The 18,128-nt window shown below is 40.5% G+C and overlaps 1 protein-coding gene across 2 annotated transcripts; it reads right to left on the reverse strand.

The window, feature by feature from the left end:
* Nucleotides 1–3,624: 3,624 nt before the first annotated feature.
* On the reverse strand, nucleotides 3,625–17,764 carry si:dkey-10c21.1 (uncharacterized). 2 transcript variants are annotated; one of them, XM_063050083.1, is made up of 6 exons: nucleotides 17,534–17,764; nucleotides 15,720–16,014; nucleotides 12,046–12,216; nucleotides 10,821–10,868; nucleotides 9,364–9,651; nucleotides 3,625–3,704 (listed from the first exon to the last, which is right to left on the reverse strand). In XM_063050083.1, exons 2-5 carry the CDS (start codon nucleotides 15,997–15,999, stop codon nucleotides 9,398–9,400), a joined length of 753 nt encoding a protein of 250 aa, XP_062906153.1. In that variant the 5' UTR covers nucleotides 16,000–16,014; nucleotides 17,534–17,764; the 3' UTR covers nucleotides 3,625–3,704; nucleotides 9,364–9,397. The 2 variants fall into 2 exon arrangements, with proteins under 2 accessions (XP_062906153.1, XP_062906152.1); XM_063050082.1 differs by lacking the exon at nucleotides 3,625–3,704 and having other exon boundaries at nucleotides 6,907–9,651.
* Nucleotides 17,765–18,128: the final 364 nt, after the last annotated feature.

The raw sequence follows: 18,128 nt of genomic DNA on the forward strand, positions 1-18,128 counted from the left end.
TTCTCTTTTTACACGCCGACTGACTTGATGGGTATACTCAGACTTTTCTAGCTTCATCTGTAAGAGCTCTGGAGTGTGTCTCGAACAGCAGAGCAAGAGGAATACTGCACACCAGCTGGGTTCTCCACATGTTCTCAAAATACTCAGCAAATTTATGTTTTTCAGTAAATGGTCTCCTTTTTGTGGCAGATCTGGGTTGTTACCAGGTTGGCCACTAAAAAACTTCTTCCTGCCTATTATCTGCTGTTGCCACCCCTCAGTCTGCTGTGTTAACCAGAGGTAACTGTGGCCACAGCGCTGGTGACTGATGCTGCATCACGTGGTTTGGGAAGGCTGTGGCCCCAAACTGCTGCTCATAACCCTGTGCCATTAACCACAAGGGCTGAGTTCTCAGTAAACATTCAGCTGGACAGCTGGCAGCGAGAGCACTTGTAGAAACAAGCGCGGTCTTCCCATTCTCATACTGCTCCAAGGCGACCTCAAAGACTATGTAGCGCAAGCCTCAAAGTTAGAAGAAACACAGCCACTCATTCCTACCTCATTATTGACGCTGGAGTTCAGTCTTGCTACCAGGTTGGACTAGAGGAGGAAATGTCAAAACGTAGACTAGAGTGCGGGTTGTTAAGACTTTGCAGGAACTCACTGCTGATCTGCATGTCTGCAGCAGAGCAGGAGCACCTCAGGACCCGGAGAAACGAGGCAAATTTTCATCAGAACATACTGCACAGCATTTTAGAGAGGGAGGGAGAGCAGCCAGATGTCTTGGTACGTATTGGTACCAATGACATAGGAAGGAAAAGCAATGAGATCCTGAAGACAGAATTTAGAGAGCTAGGCAGAAACCTGAGAGGCAGGACCTCCAGGATAGTAATTTCTGGATTGCTACCTGTGGCATGTGCTAGTGGGGGTAGAAACAGGATGATGTGGCAGATAAATGCATGACTGAGAAGCTGGTGCAGGGGGCAGGACTTCAGGTTCTTGGATTATTGGGATCTCATCTGGGGGAGGTATGACCAGCACAAGAGGGATGGGTTACACCTGAACCCGAGGGGGACCAATATTCTCGCGGGCAGGTTTGTTAGAGCTGTTGGGGAGGTTTTAAACTAATTTAGCAGTGGAGGGGGATGTGGTGGGAACCAGGATGGAGGGAATCAGGATAGGATGGATGGTAAAAAAAGCAAAGATAGCATGCAGTCAGACTGTCGGGAAGGGCAGGCAGATACCAGGACAAAATTGCAGTGTATCAGTGTATTAGAGATGCAAAATCAAAAAGGGTAGCAAATACAGCTCTCACAAGTGTTATATCTCAATGCACGGAGTATAGGAAATGAAGTGGATGATCATGTTGCCCTATTACAGATTGCTAGGTATAACGTTGTAGCCATCACTGAATCATAGCTGAACAATGGTTGTAGTTGGGAGCTGAATGTCCAAGGTTACACGTTGTATTGCAAGGATAGGAAGGTCGGCAGAGGAGACGATGTGACTGTGCTGGAAAAGAATGGCATCAAATCAGTAGAAAGATGTGACTTAGGATCGGAAGGTGTTGAATCCTTGCGGGTTCAGTTAAGAAACTGCGAGGGTAAAAGGACATTGATGGCAGTTCTATACAGGCCTCCCAAAAGTAGATGGGATGTGGACCGCAAATTACAATAGGAAATAGAACAGATGTGTCAAAAGGGCAATGTTATGTTAGTCATGGGAGATTTCAACATGCAAGTCGATTGGGAAAATTAGGTTGGTAATGGATCTCAAGAGTATGTGTTTGTTGAATGCCTATGAGATGGCTTTTCAGAGCAGTTTGTTGTTGACTCTACTAGGGGATCAGCTATAGTGGATTTGGTGTTATATAATGAACCAGAGGCGATTAGGGAGCTTAAGGTAAAAGAACTCTTTGGAGACAGTGATCACAATATAATTGAATTCAACTTGAAATTGATAGAGAAAAAGTAATGTCTAGCGTAGCAGTATTTCAATGGAGTAAAAGGAAATTACAGTTGTGTGAGAGAGGAGTTGGCCAAGGTAAATTGGAAGGAGATGCTGGCAGGGATGACAGCAGAGCAGCAATGGTGTGAGTTTCTGGGGAAAAAAATTAGGAAGGTGCAGGATAGATGTATTCCAAGAACAAAGAAATACTCAAATGGTAGAAATAGTACTACCATGGCTGACAAGGAAAGGAAAGTCAGAGCTAATGTAAAAACAAAAGAGGGCATACAACAAGGCAAAAATTACCAAGGAGATAGAGGATTGGAAAGCTCTTAAAAACCTACAGAGAGCAACTAAAAGAATCATTAGCAGGGAAAAGATGAAATATGAAAGCAACCTAGCAAACAATATCAAAGTGGATAGTAAAAGCTTTTTCCAAGCATGTAAAAAATAAAAAGAGTTATAAGAGTGGATATAAGACCACTAGAAAATGAGACTGGAGAAATAATAATGGGGCACAAGGAGATGGCAGATGAACTAAATGTGTATTTTGCATCAGTCTTCACTGTGGAAGATATTAATGGTGTGCCAGATGGTGTAGTGTGTGAAGGAAGAGATGTGAGTGTAGTTACTATTACAAGGAAGCAGGTGCTCAAAAAGCTGAAAGACCTAAGGGTACATAAGTCACCCGGACCAGATGAACTGCAGTCTAGGTTTCTAAAAATGATAGCGGTAGAAATTGTGGAGACGTTACCAAGGATCTTTCAAAAATCATTGGACTTTGGCATGGTGCCAGAGGACTGGAAAATTGCAAATGCCACTCTACTCTAAGGAATGAGGAAAGCAGCAGGAGGAAACAATAGACCGGTTAGCCTGATCTCAGTGGTTGGGAAGGTGCTGGAGTCAATTGTTAAGGATGAGGTTATGGAGTACTTGGTGACACAGGACAAGATAGGACAAAGTCAGCATAGGGTTTCCTTAGGGGGAAATCTTGCCGACAAACTGGTTGGAACTCTTTGAGGATATTACACGTAGGATAGATAAAGGGGATGCAGTGGATGTTGTACATTTGGACTTTCAGAAGGCCTTTGACAGGGTGCCATACATGAGGCTGTTTACCAAGTTAGAGCCTATGGTATTACAGGGAAGTTACTAACATGGTTAGAGCATTGGCTGATTGGTAGGAGGAAGTGAGTGAGAATAAAAGGATCCTTGTCTGGTTGGCTGCCAGTGACTAGTGGTATTCTGCAGGAGTCAATGTTGGGACCGCTTCTTTTTCTGCTGTATATCAATGATTTAGATGATGCAACGGATGGCTTTGTTGACAAGTTTGCAGATGATATGAAGATTGGTGGAGGGGCAGATAGTGTTTTGGAAGCAGGTAGGCTTCAGAGAGACCATTAGAACAGGCAAGAAAGTGGAAAATGAAATACAAAGTTGGAAAATGTATGGTCATGCACTTTGGTAGCAGAAATAAAAGTGCAGACTACTTTCTAAACAGGGAGAAAATCCAAAAATCTGAGAAGTAAAGGAACTTGGGAGTCCTTGTGCAGAACACCTTAAAGGTTAATTTACAAGTTGAGTTAGTGGTGAGGAAGGCAAATGTAATATTAGCATTCATTTCAAGAGATCTTGAATACAAGAGCAAGGAGCAAGCTGAGGCTTTATAAGGCACTGGTGAGGTCTCACCTTGAGTATTGTGAACAGGCTGGGCTCCTCATCTGAGGAAAGATGTTCTGGCATTGCAGAGGGTCCAGACGTGGTTCACAAGGATGATTCTGGGAATGAAAGGGTTATCATATGAGGAACATTTGATGGCTCTGGGTCTGTACTCGCTGGAATTTAGAAGGATAAGGGGAGATCTCATTGAAACCTTTCAAAAGTTAAAAGGCCTAGACAGAGTAGATGGATGGAAAAGATGTTTACCAAGGTGGGGGAGTCTAAGACAAGAGGGCACAGCCTCAGGATAGAGGGGCATCCATTTAAAACAGAGATGCAGAGAAATTTCTTTAGCCCAGAGAGTGGTGAATTTGTGGAATTTATTACCACAGGCAGCTGTAGAGGCCAGGTCATTGGGTATATTTAAGGCAGGGCTTGATCAGTTCTTGATTAGACACAGCATCAAAGGTTACGGGGAGAAGGCTGGGGAGTGGAGATGAGGATGGGGAAAAAGGACCAGCCATGATTGAATGGTGGAGCAGACTCGATGGGCCAAATGGCCTATTTTTGCCTCTCGGTCTTATGGTCTTGTATCTGTCTGCCCTTCACTAAGTGACACTACCAGGAAAATGTTGGAGACCTCATTCTGAGCAAGTCCACCTCCTGACACTGCAGCTACACCAACTCAGCACAAGGGTTCTTGGTGTCTGTCTTTCATACTCAGGGACCGTTAGGTAGGGCATTGGTATGAGAAGATATGGAGCATCAACCTGACTTCACAGTTGAAGTATACAGCAAATACAGATCCATTAATGCAGAGATGAAAGAGTGGTGCATTGTTGGAGATGCCATATTTCAGATGAGATGTTAATCTGAAGCCATAACAGTCTGTAAAATATTCAAAGGAAAACAATTGATCTCTGTTGGTGCCTTAGCCAACATTGTTCCTCAGTCAACATCATCAGAACCATTCAGCCTGTGGAACCTTGCTGTATATTAACTGATTGTCTACGTGACTCAGTTTACATTTCAAGCATTGTATGTGAGTATGCCCACAGAAGAATCATCTCAGAGTTGCTTGTGGTGACATGTATGTGTTCTGATAATAAATTTTACTTTGAACTTTGAAATTAGTTATTGCTGACGATTCTTTTCCATTTCTGTATTCCCAACTATTTAAGTTCATCTATCTTTTTTATTACAAGAAACATTTTGTATTTTCCATAGCCTGTCAAGTTTGACCTTATTTTTTTTTTTAGCTGTTGAATGGAATAAGTGATATTTAGTGCCAAAAAATCCAAATTATCATTCCTAGTGTGGAGAACTGATATGTTGAAGTCCATAGCAACAAACGGAGGATTTATATTTTAATTTGCGATGCAGATTCACACTAGCATTGGACCATTGTATGTGCTCACCTTGTGCCTGTTTATGGATAAACATCCCACGTAAATCTAATCCTACAGTGTAGAGAGGATTAGGGAGGAAATTCCTATTTAAGGCCTTGGGAATGACAAAATCAGTTACTAAGTGTGCAGTAATTAAAGTCAAGAGTAAGCATGCCACGATCTAAGAAACACTAGCATTATGTTGGGCTGTAGGGCTGGAGGCCCTGAGAGAAACAAGGAATGCTGAGACAGTGGAAGCATTTGAGTACAAGGATGACAATTTTGAAAATGTTGAAAAAGAGCCATTCCTTAACCAGAATGTAACAATCTGCATCAGCTACTTGGAATAATTGTTGAAGAATCTTAATAGGTCACGGACAGCAAAGGCTCAGAGAGCTACAAGTCAGTGGTAGGTTGAAGGAGGAAGGCTGCTCAGTAGATTGATGAAACAGCCAGGACTAGAGGTGGAAAATACACGAAGGTGAGGGTTTTACAACTGGTAAGCCGTACTGAGTACAGTTGCCACCTTTCAAGCATTCAGAGAGACACCATTCTCCTTTCCCATGGTCAACACTAATGCACCTCTGCCTCTTTTCCTCCTTACACATCACCCCTTGCATCAATACAAAGCCAAAAATGTCTGCTGACATACCCTTGCCAACCTGACTGTAAAAGTCATTCTCTTCTGTCACTCTCACACGGAGTTATCTGAAGAAAGTTTGTAGCAGATCACAAAGGAATTGCCACCTTCTCCCTTTTACGCCACTCTTTTGAACTATTACAATATAACAGTCTAACTTAATACTGAAAGCGGTTTGCAAAATATTCTGCAAAGCATATCATTGCAACCTGAGATTCTCAATTCTGCTGACTGGATCAGCATCCTGAGCATTAAACACAAGTAAACTTTACTGTGTGCCTCGAACAGCTGGGCCAGGCACTATGTAACAGAAAGCAGTAATCTGTGAATGTGGGGGCAGTGTTCAGTGCAGTATGTGTAAAGTAGTTCTGGTTTCTGTGCTTATATATGAAAAGGTTCAGGAAGGACAAGAGGATTTTGTGTCTTTGACTGTTATCAAGTTCTGTGCAATGCAGTTGGGAGATGGATTGCGAGTCAGGCAAGATATCAAGTGCAGGGTAAAAGTCAGGCAATTGTTGGGTGCCGGGTAAGAGTTTATGGAATGGTGTGCAGTATGGGCAATAGTACTTTGCTCACTAACAAAAAAAGAGATTGCTGAAATGGGTAGTTAGTTATCTGCTGAGTTAAATTATTGCTTATGACAGCTCAAGCTGATCTTGTGAAAGTTAAAGCGTGGCTACTGCCCATTATTCTTCATCAAACTGGTGAATCACTCATTAATTGTGGTAACACTTCATTTTAGATTACAATTATTGTGTATGAATTAATCAATTGTTTTATGTAATATAGATCTAAGAAGTCATTTCATAGAAATGAATGAGACATTATTTACAAGAGCGTTATAACAGTCGTTGCTAATATGTTCAGTGTTACTTTAGCTTAACCTTCATCTTGGATGATTCAAAAGTCTTTATTTATGACCTTTTATCTTCTGCTATTGATGTTAACAAACATTTCAGAACAGCAGATGCAAATAGGAATGTATTGATTTGCAGTTTTATGATAAAGGAATAAATGATCTAGTATTCCTTTTCCCCTGAAATGAAATGGTCTTCCCCAGAATAGGAGATGCAAAAACATTAGTATCTGATTACCAGCAAATAATTATTTTGGGGAGGAACTTCAATAACTTGTAATTGCTTAGCCAGTGTTGATAAAAGACTTGCAGTGGCATGCAAAAGTTTGGGCACCCCTGGTCAAAATTTCTGTTACTGTGAATAGCTAAGCAAGTAAAATATGACCTGATTTCCAAAAGGCAGAAAGTTAAAGATGACACATTTCTTTAATATTTTAAGCAAGATTACTTTTTCATTTCCATCTTTTACAGTTTCAAAATAACAAAAAAGGAAAAGGGCCCGAAGCAAAAGTTTGGGCACCCTGCATGGTCAGTACTTAGTAACACCCCCTTTGGCAAGTATCACAGCTTGTAAATGCTTTTTGTAGACAGCTAAAAGTCTTTCAATTCTTGTTTGGGGGATTTTTGCCCATTCTTCCTTGCAAAAGGCTTCTAGTTCTGTGAGATTCTTGGGCCATCTTGCATGCACTGCTCTTTTGAGGTCTATCCACAGATTTTCGATGTTGTTTAGGTCGGGGGACTGTCAGGGCCACGGCAAAACCTTCAGCTCGCGCCTCTTGAGGTAGTCTATTGTGGATTTTGAGGTGCGTTTATGATCATTATCCTGTTGTAGCAGCCACCCTCTTTTCATCTTCAGCTTATTTACAGACAGTGTGATGTTTGCTTCCAGAATTTGCTGGTATTTAATTGAATTCGTTCTTCCCTCTACCAGTAAATGTTCCCCATGCCACTGGCTGCAACGCAAGCCCAAAGCGTGATTGATCCACCTCCCATGCTTAACAGTTGGAGAGGTGTTCTTTTCATGAAATTCTGCACCTTTTTTTCTCCAAACATACTTTTGCTCATTGCGGCCAAAAAGTTCTATTTTAACTTCATCAGTCCACAGGACTTATTTCCAAAATGCATCAGGCTTTTTTAGATGCTCCTCTGCAAACTTCTGATGCTGAATTTTGTGGTGAGGATGCAGGAAAGGTTTTCTTCTGATGACTCTTCAATGAAGGTCATATTTGTGCAGGTGTCGCTGCACAATAGAACAGTGCACAACCACTCCAGAGACTGCTAAATCTTCCTGAAGGTCTTTTGCAGTCAAACGGGGGTTTTGATTTGCCTTTCTAGCAATCCTATGAGCAGTTCTCTCGGAAAGTTTTCTTCGTCTTCCAGACCTCAACTTGACCTCCACCGTTCCTGTTAATTGCCATTTCTTAATTACATTACGAACTGAGGAAACGGCTACCTGAAAACACTTTGCTATCTTCTTATAGCCTTCTCCTGCTTTGTGGGCATCATTTATTTTAATTTTCAGAGTGCTAGGCAACTGCTTAGAGGAGCCCATGGCTGCTGATTGTTGGGACAAGGTATGAGGAGTCAGGGTATTTATAAAGCTTTGAAATTTGCATCACCTGGCTTTTCCTAACGATGACTGTGAACAAGCCATAGCCCTAACAAGCTATTTAAGGTCTGAGACCCTGGTAAAAATTATCTGAGAGCTCAAATCTCTTGGGGTGCCCAAACTTGTGCATGGTGCTCCTTTCCTTTTTTTCACTCTAAAATTGTACAAAACAAAAATAATACACTAATCTTGCTTAAAATGTTGAAAAGAATGTTTCATCTTTAACTTTATGACTTTTGGAGATCAGTTCATCTTCTACTCACTTAACTATTCACAGTAACAGAAATTTTGACCCGGGGGTGCCCAAACTTTTGCATACCACTGTATTATTCTCCAGCTGTTATATGACTACTACTTATCAAACAGAGGATACTGAAAGCGAAGTGTTACATTCAAGGGACATTATTTGAATACATCTGTTAAGTCATATTGTATTGCTCAACACCAGTAAAAACTTACAATTACCAAGCAATATTCAAAGAATATTATATTAAACATCTCTTTAGGCCTTATTTTAGACAATAGAAAATAAAACTACAACAAAAATTGAAATTCTGCTTGCAGAAGGCAGTAACTCTCTGGAATTCTCTGCCCCGAGGGTGAGAAGTGGAGGCCAAATCATTAAGTATATTTAAAGTAGCAACAGATAAATATTTTAAAGATAGAGGAATTGAGAGTTATGGGGTACTGGCACAGGAGTTGTTCCCAGTACGTACAACAAGGCAGCCTACATCTCCTATTTTCTTGTGTACTTGTGTAGTACTTCAATGTCTAACATTTGGTATTTCATAACCTGTAGAATCTGTTTCATCATCTACTTTAACTCTTAAGAGGATTTTGAAACATATAATAAATGTTATGAAATAAACCTTAAAAGTGTAACAAATTATATTCTTTAACAATTTAACACAATTACCAAATTTAAATCCTGGATGTGTTTGTTCCACTTCTATGGTGACGCCTAATTTATTTACACGGGAGGATTTGGTTGAGCGTTACACGTGAAATATACCAAACAATAAAGCATCTGACCTGACACATCCTCGAATGCTGATTTGCAAAAGTACTATCCATTTTTTGTTGGAAGCTGTATGTAAATTCCTTAAAGGTTCCTAGCGTGTTTCATATCCGAAACCCTCAGGTGGCATGTCTAACCCGGTTTAAGGATTGCTACTCATTTTTCTTCTGAAATGACCCGAAGAAATATATGTATTTAATATTGAATTTTAGCAAAGTATACTTATAAGTGAAAATTCAAAGATGGTTAAAAGCAACTTTCAGCTACCTTACAAGAGCAACTCAAATGTGAGTGGGAGATCTTATTGAATGAGCTCATGCATGACGTAACTATTTAAAGTGCACAATGCTGTAAACAGATGGCCCGAAGCCACATCAGTTGTTGTCACATATCCGAGAAGCGTTCTCATTTTCTGTTCAGGTGTTTGACAAGCCATGATCTTGGAATACATCTCATTGGTGAGGCCACATCCCATCATCTGATCTGCAAGTTCGTCAACCTGTTTCACTTTCTGGACCAGGTTCGCCCAATTCGCTTTTAGAAAGGATTTCTTGTCTGTTGTTGCAAAAAATAGAAGATAAATAAAAGAGGGGGATTGATACTACATCAAAATATACACTTGCAGACACAGGCTTTTTTGTTACAAAAACTGTTTTAATTTGATTTTGGAGAAGCGAGTCCATTAAGAGCTTGTAGTGGAAATAAAACTGGTATAATCTCATTTAATTGGGAATTGAAAGAAAGTAATTCAGTTATTTAGGAACAGGCACTAATTTTTTATTTAAAGAGTGTGCTTTGAGAGTTCAGGGATAAGTTAATGGATTTTTGGAAGTTGTTTGTACCTTATCAATCAGAGGACTAAAATTAGCTGAAATTTTGGCTAGCTGGTACAGGAATATAACACGTTTAAGAACCTAACAGTTAAGAGCAGGAGCAAGTTACAAACCAGGTGAAGACTCCTTTGTTGTTCAGTAAGTCCAAGATCGATCTTCTACTTCAACACTTACTTTTCCATGATCCTTGATTCTCTTATAATATGGGGTCATTTGAAACAACATCTTACATTTCATTATTAGAAAATAATACCTATGTGCACAATAGTGGGATTAATATGTTTTAAGCTTTCACTGTAATCTACCATTAATAGAGTGTTACGTGACATTAAATAGTTATTGTTTCTCTTTCTGGGTGCATGCGGTGTTTAAAGAATACTGCCTCGCAGCTAACATATTGATGGGGACATATGGGTTGCCAACAGTCCCACATCAGAGGGTATTAAAACAGGAAATTGGTTGCCCCATTCTAAAACAAAATAGGATATCCTTATTCCCCACATTTGAACTTTCAGCACCATTGTGAGATGTCCAGGGTAAGTTTCCCCAGACCCTGATAATGTTATTTTATATTGATTCTGGGTGTTCACCATTATAAGTGTTTTAACTCAGGCTCAACATATTCCTGAAGCTATGTACACACAACCTTCTATTTCCAACCACCTTGCTCGGTCTTGCAGCCTTGCCTTTATTGATATAACTAGAAAACAAAGTCTTCAAGAAAGTTAAGACAACATCGCTCATGATTTTCCTGGGTTTGTCAAAAGCTTAGTTGTTCATATGGACGTATATTTCTTGAAGATCTGAGGGCAACTCTGTAACCCAACAATTGTGATTTTCTGTAGATGTTATTAATTATAATTGATTTTAATCAAAAGAAAAAATAATTACCTATCACTTTGCTCTCCAATTCTTTAACACTTGTTTCTTTTGTGGAACCTGCAAAAGCAATATCATTTAAAATAATATTATCTCCTCAGTGATTTTTTTAAATCTCATGCATTTTAAATACTTCATAGTTTTAGCATTCAATTTACGTAATTTATTTTGGCAACTTCTTCACAATTCAGACCTCCATTACTTTCGCTTGATGATTTCAATCTTTAAACACTTTTAGACTATAATCATAAACACAAGAGATTCTGCAGATGCTGGAAATCCAAAGGAATGCACACGAAATGCTGGGGGAGCTCAGCAGATCAGGCAGCATCTATGGAAATGAATAAACAGGCCAAGACCGTTCTTCAGGACTTAAGACCATAACTGACTTTTATTATGATTTCTATATTAGGGAAATGTGATACCAGATACTCACCAGCTTCTTATTCTGGCTTCTTCCTTTCTTTCTAGTCCTGATGAAGGGTCTCAGCCCAAAACGTTGACTTTTTATTTCTTTCCTTAGATGCTGGCTGGCTTCCAGCATTTTATGTGTGTAACTCTATTCTGGATATGTTTTGTTCAAGGAATAAGTATCATGATTTCTCTTTTGAAATTGTTTTAAATTCAACATATAAATTACACCGCATTTTTATTGCAGCAACTGCAAACAGAATTGTCAATAGGGACTAAATTTAGAAACCGAAATTTAAAATTCCAACCATTGAACGGCCTAAGGTTGTATGGGTGGAATCGATTCTTAAATCCTGGAAAATTTAGAAATGTCCTGGAAAGTTTGCTTCAGGAACCAATGGTTGAAGTCCTTACATAATACATGTTGACTTGATTAAAAATGCTTTAGGATCAATCTGATCCTGACGATCGTCAATGGGAATCACTGTTACTTAGAAAAACTTTGCCCATTGCATTTTTATATCATATGGGTGCTGATGGTTTATCTTCCTCTCATGTGAAAGTTAGAAATATTGTGATAAAGGTTAGCATAGAGATGGTTCATGACGATGAATGCCTCCTTCTCTCTGAGTTTTCAACTCATCCAACTACGTTGAGTGGAAGCACTATCACAAGAATTCGGGTAAACATCAAAGAATGGCCATTGGTAATATTAGAATTCATGATTATCCAAAAGCTACTGCCATAAACACTGCAAACTATCGAGCAGAAGTGAATCATTTCTAGAATACCATTTATACAGTAAGGCTCCACTTTAAACACTTACCTAGGTTCTTTACCTCATTCCTGTTATCCCTGGGTGAGGTGAAATTTACAGGTATGCTAATAGTTGAGATTTGACTAGTTTGGATCATGGGGCACACCACGAAGGAACCTCCAGCAGCATGGATATCAGCTGTAATGGCTCCCTGTCCACTTGGCATAGGACCGGCTGGTGCTTGAATAAAATGCAAAGAAATCTGTAAATATAATTTCTTTATACCTTGTCAGCGTATTTGTTCTACTGAAAGTGCTGTCATTTTCAGTAGAATTGGTGTTCAATCTGTCCTGGACCTAACAAATTGATACAATTACAGAGGAGGTACACCAGTGGCTCTACTTCATGAGGAGATTGATGAGATTTAGTATGTCATCAAAGATGCTAACAACTTTCTATAGATATACCGTGGAGAGCGTTCTGACTGGTTGTCCCACAGCCTGCTATGGAGCCTCCAATGCACAGGATCGCAAGAGGCTGCAGAGGGTCATAGTCTCAGCCATTTTCATCATGAGCACAGCCTCTCCACCATCAAGGAGGTCTTTAAGAGGCTCCATCATTAAAGACCCTCACCATCCAATTCACATCCCTTACTACCATCATGGAGGAGGTACAGGAGCCTGAAGACCCACACTCAATGTTATAAGAGCATTATTAGAGGAATGTGATTTCCCATCCACCACCAGATTTCTGAATGAACCTGAACACTAGTTCACTATTTGACTTTTGTGCCAATTATTTCTGTAACTGATAATAAGTTTTATGTATTGCACACTGTTCTGCTGTCACAAAAACAATAAGTTTCACCACTTATGTCAGTGATAATAAACCTGATTCTGATTCTGATAGCAGTCTCTATTTTTATCTTGGAGAGACAGGAGACTGTAGATATTGTAATCTGCAGCAAAAAGCAAACAGCTGAAGGAACTCAGCAGGTCCGGTCCAGATAGAAGATCTTGGCCCAAAATGTGGAACATTTATCTGCCTCCACAAATGCTCCCTCTGACCCTCCAGTAGTTTGTTCTTTGTTCCTTTTTTACCATCTCTGTGCAACAGAACTCAAGTCTACTATTCAAGCTAAATACATATTGTAAAAATCGAATTAAGAGTTTACTCTGTTCTCTTACTCCACCTGTTTGCAAACACAAAGGCAACAATATCTTCTTAAATCAAATTTTAAACATACCCTCAGATGAAAGAATTCCCTTTCCATAGAATGTGTGGCATCCAAAGGAACAACTACCATTTTCCCTTTCATTCTCATTCATATCTCTCTCTCTCTCTCTCTCTCTCTATCCATCCCGTAGGATGATGATGGTTCCTTTCAGTCAGTTAGTGGGGTTTCTGAGGATACTCCACTCCTCAGAAAGGAACAGCGTGTGTGTGAGTGGATTTTAGGTGAGTTGGGGGTTGCACAGGTCCAGACCCACCCTCTCGACATCCCCTCCCGGATCCAGTGGCATGGTGGAGTCTAAGACGGCTGGGGAAAGTTCTGTTGCAGTGAATGGCCACACCAAGCTTCAATGCAAGGGATGCCCTTTCTGCGCTTCACGGCACGTGTTTGCCAGATGCCCGTTGACCCTGCGAGAGGGTTCATCCGCCCTTTGACAGGTCTTGTTTTTCATCCTGCAGGGTGTCTAGCCACCCTCCTCACCAGGCAAGCCTGGTGGGGGAGCCGGTTTAGTCGCCGACCACCCGACCATGCGACAGGTAGTACTGGGTTACATGGTACCAGTAGCACTCAGACGAGTGACCTTTCATTCTTACTGCAGACACAATGGGAAATTCCAGGAAAGCTTCCCACACTTCCCCGGGATGTGTGGGCTAGATGTCCACACTCCCTTTCCTAACCTCAGACTGCTGTGTGGGAACTACTAGGCTTGGGACACACTTGGGGCTCAGCTTCTTTGCTCTGAAAGGAAGTTCTGACTGGATTTTTGTGAGATGTTCTGGAAAGGCTTGCTGTAGATCTATACTATCCACCAGGATGCATTGACCTGTGACCTCCTAGCATTGAATAAAAAAAATCTGACAGTGCAGGATCATGTACATTTGCAATGGCAAAGCTGGTATTCCTGGAATTCTCAGACATCCAGATACCAGGCACTAATTTGAGAAATGGCTTGAGAATCTACCCGCTGCACTTATGACAATGAGCAATTAGGAATTAGAATCATTGGCTTTTCCCACAGCCCATCACCTGGCAGCTTCTACAGGTGGACAAAATGAGGAAATCAAATAGAAATACAAATGAATGATTCCACATTACAAGGGTTTGGGAATAAAGGAGATATCCACAGCAAGTAAGTGGAATCAAATTAAGAGCCACCACATCTTATCTTATTTTGGTTACCATTGATCTAAATATGAAATGCTCCTAGTGATGTGGCACTTGATTATTTTGATTGAAACAGCACACAGCAGACATCTTCAGAGATAGTGAGAAATGACTAAGTGACAACCTCTGCAGTGAACCGGAACGCAGCCAAACCTGGGGAAACAATGTGCTGCTTTCTCATAAAAGCCCAATTACTGACAACACTGAGCAATAATTATCTGGAAAGTGAGGCTAGAAAAGCAAGCTGCTGAAGATTCAGTTGCTGGGTCAAGGCCATAAGGAACTGGCAGCCTGAGCACAGGCAGAACAGAATTCAGCAGCCAGACTTGCCACTGATCCTCACACTCGAACTGCTTTCAGCTAACAGTACTCAAAATGCTTGTTACTAGAATGAGGCTCTATTTTGTCTTTTTTTAAAAGATTGTTAGTTTAGAAGTTGCCAAGCAGAGGAAAGGTCATGGAGAATTCATCTGGAAAATTCAGCAATCTATTTTAGATGGAAAGGAAATTGTCTTATACAATTTCCAGTTTACTTATGATTTGCTTTTCTGTTAATAGGGAACTGCATGGACAGCAAACATTGAATCTTAGAAGTCTATTTTAAGCTTATTTACATACAGGTTAAATCTCCACAATTCATCCTCAGAAGGGGCCTCTGCTGCACCCCCTATGCCCCATATTTAGTCCTCTCTTCACATATTTAATTTGTTTTAATACCAAGTGTTTATCACTCACATCAAAGCAATATGATCTACATTTACAATTTGTGGACTGACTGGGTTCACAATGCAATTAACATTTAACCAGCAAGAATACGAACACCATGAATCAAACCCTGACCAGATTAATGCCCTCCAAATGCCTATCACACAGCAGTCAGTCACCAAAGAGGATAAAAGGTAACCTTTGGAAGATAGCAGGAAATGTCATGGGTTTCATCAGCAGGAACAGAATTCTAATATGAAACTGCATTTAAATTAATCCATCAAGAGGCACAAATATGGGCAGGGAACATTTAACAAGTCCTGCTGATTAATGTTGGAAGCTCACCTTCTGCTGCAATCAACAGACTATCATTCAGGTAATTGAGAGGGTAGACTGTTGGATCCAGCCGCTCACAGTGGTAGAGAATTCCCATGCTACCTCAATAATTAACCTGTTTCATAATTTATTATGTCTCCCAGTTAAGCAAACTGTCTGAACACTGGAGTAACAAAATCTAATGAACATCTAGAACATTAATAAACTGCTGAGACATTAACAGAAAAGTAACCGTACTTGCCTCTGTTTGAATGAAGACCTGGAGGAGTTTAACAAATACCCCCAAAGATATAATCAAATTTACCTTGCTGTTTACTTGAAGGCCATTCAATCAGTTGTGGATAGGTCTCCTTTACTTTATCCTTCTGCAAAACTTGACAGAACAGCTCACAGGAAGACTGTCCTTTACCCATTATTGTATCAAGGAGGTTTATGATTCTCTTTTCAGGATCATTTTCTGCCTTTAACTTGTGATATTCCCGCTGAGTAATGAGGGAATCCTCTTGTATTATTTGCAGAATAAAATCAGGATCGCTGGTTAACCATTCAACAAGACTTGTTTTTGATCTTCGGATATCCTCCATGTTGCTTGTCTACAACTGGAAAAGGAACGTTAGTCATATTTTCAATAATGCCTTACGCTGACTTGCTAAACTTCAAGGGATTTTTAAGGTAGAGTATTGACGTAGATTTCAGTTATAGTGCTAAGTAAATATGTGGAATATTTGGCCAGCTAAATCAATTTATTAATTTAAAAGAACAGCTAAATAAAACTACTTCACCAGCTGGGACAGAAAAGTTGTGGTCAAATATACCATGGCACCGACAATCCCTGAGACATGGTTTGGTAAGTTGGGGGGTAAGAAATCATAAAGAGGATTTGTGGAGGAAATAAGCTCGATGGGCTCAATGGCCTCTTGCTGGATATCAAGTCCTGGCTCTGAAAAGTGGCCAAAGCCATTGACAGTGGTGCTGAGGGCCAGAGCTGTGGTGGGGATTGACCTGACATTGGGTTATCAGAATCGATGTGTTACATTCCTGGACGATGCAAGCATCTTCCTCTTTGCAATCATTCCCATGCCTCACTACCTGTCTGCTTTTCTGTAGACTCTGCTGGACCCAGATTTGGCTTCTGAATGTATCTAACTGCCCCTTTTTATTCCTGTGCCATCATTACCTCATTCTCTAATCACTCCTGCAAAAAAAACCCTTACCATTCCTGCCCTCCTGCACCTGACTTAATTTCTCTAGAAGTGTCTAGCTTGATCATTTTCCCATTCTGACAAACTCTGTTCCTCCTCCACAGAGTCTGCCTAATCTGCTGAGAGAGTGAATCTCAAATTTGATCTGCTCAGGGATTCTTTTGAAATCGTACTTATTTTATTACATAGGAAGATGTGTTTTCAGGTTGTACAGCTCAAAGATTTTTCTTTCCAAAAAAACACAAACATCTTCAACAAAAAGAAGACCACAAGACCATAAGAGCAGAATTAGGCCATTTGGCCCATCAGTCTGCCTCACCATTTCACCATGGCTGATCCAATTTCCCTCTCAGCCCCAGTCTCTTGACTTCTCCCCGCATCCCTTCATGCCATGGCCAATCAAGAATCCATCAACCTCTGCATAAAATATACCCATTAATATTCCACAGATTCACCACTCTCTGGCTAAAGAAAAACCTCTTCATCTCCTTTCTAAAAAGACGACCCTCTAATCTGAAGCTGTGTCCTCTGGTCTTAGACTCCCCCAGCAGAGCAAACATCCTCTCTTCATCCACTCTATCCAGGCCTTTCAACATTTGATAGGTTTGAAACACAGCCTGCAAGTTTTTCAGATTGTGAAGGAAAACGAATATTCCCTAGAATTCCCCTTCTTGTGCAGTGAAGTACTTGGATTGGGGTCAGAAACGCACTAACCCATAGTTAGTGCATTTAACAGAAGTGCCGAGTATTTACTGATGCAGGAAGTACACCGTGATCTTGCTCATTACAGCTCCACACCAGAGGAAATGAACAGTCTCTCTCTCAGCACAATCTCAATGCTTGCATTTTGGAAAAACTTGCCAATGTGCAATTGAATTGCATGCTAGACGCTCTCATCTCTGTTAGTTCATCTTACCTTTCTCTCAGAAGATTACCACAGAAATTAACCAATTGTATTTGGAATGAAACAAAAGCAAAACAAATCAAAATTGACTTGACACTTCTCTGCCAATGCACCTTCCTTTAAGTTTCACTTTTAGTCTATTTCCTGTATTACTAGAAGTGAGGAAGGAAGTGACCTGTTTATACAGTAAACGTACACGGTGGCTTCACTTTGTAGTCCTCTTCACAGCCTTGCTGCACTTTGCAAACCTTCTCTGTACTTGACGTAGTTTCCAAGCATTCCTCCCTTCAGTAAATCTACAATCACCTTTTATCCAATCCTGAACCTGTACATACCGACTATGTGGTGAAAAAGGCATAACAGCACCTCTTTCACCTCAGACGATTGAAGAAGTTTGGTGTGGGCCCCCAAATCCTAAGAACTTTCTACAGGGGCACAATTGAAAACATCCTGACTGGCTGTATCACTGCCTGGTATGGGAACTGTACTTCCCTCAATCGCAGGACTCTGCAGTGAGTGGTGCGGACAGCCCAGTGCATGTGTAGGTGTGAACTTCCCACTAATCAAGACATTTACAAAGACAGGTGTGTAAAAAGGGCCCGAAGGA

This window comes from Mobula hypostoma, chromosome 6 (genome assembly GCF_963921235.1).
Source record: "Mobula hypostoma chromosome 6, sMobHyp1.1, whole genome shotgun sequence".
NCBI lineage: Eukaryota > Metazoa > Chordata > Chondrichthyes > Myliobatiformes > Myliobatidae > Mobula > Mobula hypostoma.

What these genes read in the sequence shown, in the direction of transcription:
- si:dkey-10c21.1 (XM_063050083.1), bottom strand. Translation starts at nt 15,999, where the DNA reads ATGGAGGATATCCGAAGATCAAAAACAAGTCTTGTTGAATGGTTAACC. An exon ending in GCCTTCAAGTAAACAGCAAG is followed by an intron (nt 12,217 to 15,719) that starts GTAAATTTGATT and finishes ATTTTATTCAAG; the next exon opens with CACCAGCCGGTCCTATGCCA. An exon ending in ATTGGAGAGCAAAGTGATAG is followed by an intron (nt 9,652 to 10,820) that starts GTAATTATTTTT and finishes TTGCAACAACAG; the next exon opens with ACAAGAAATCCTTTCTAAAA.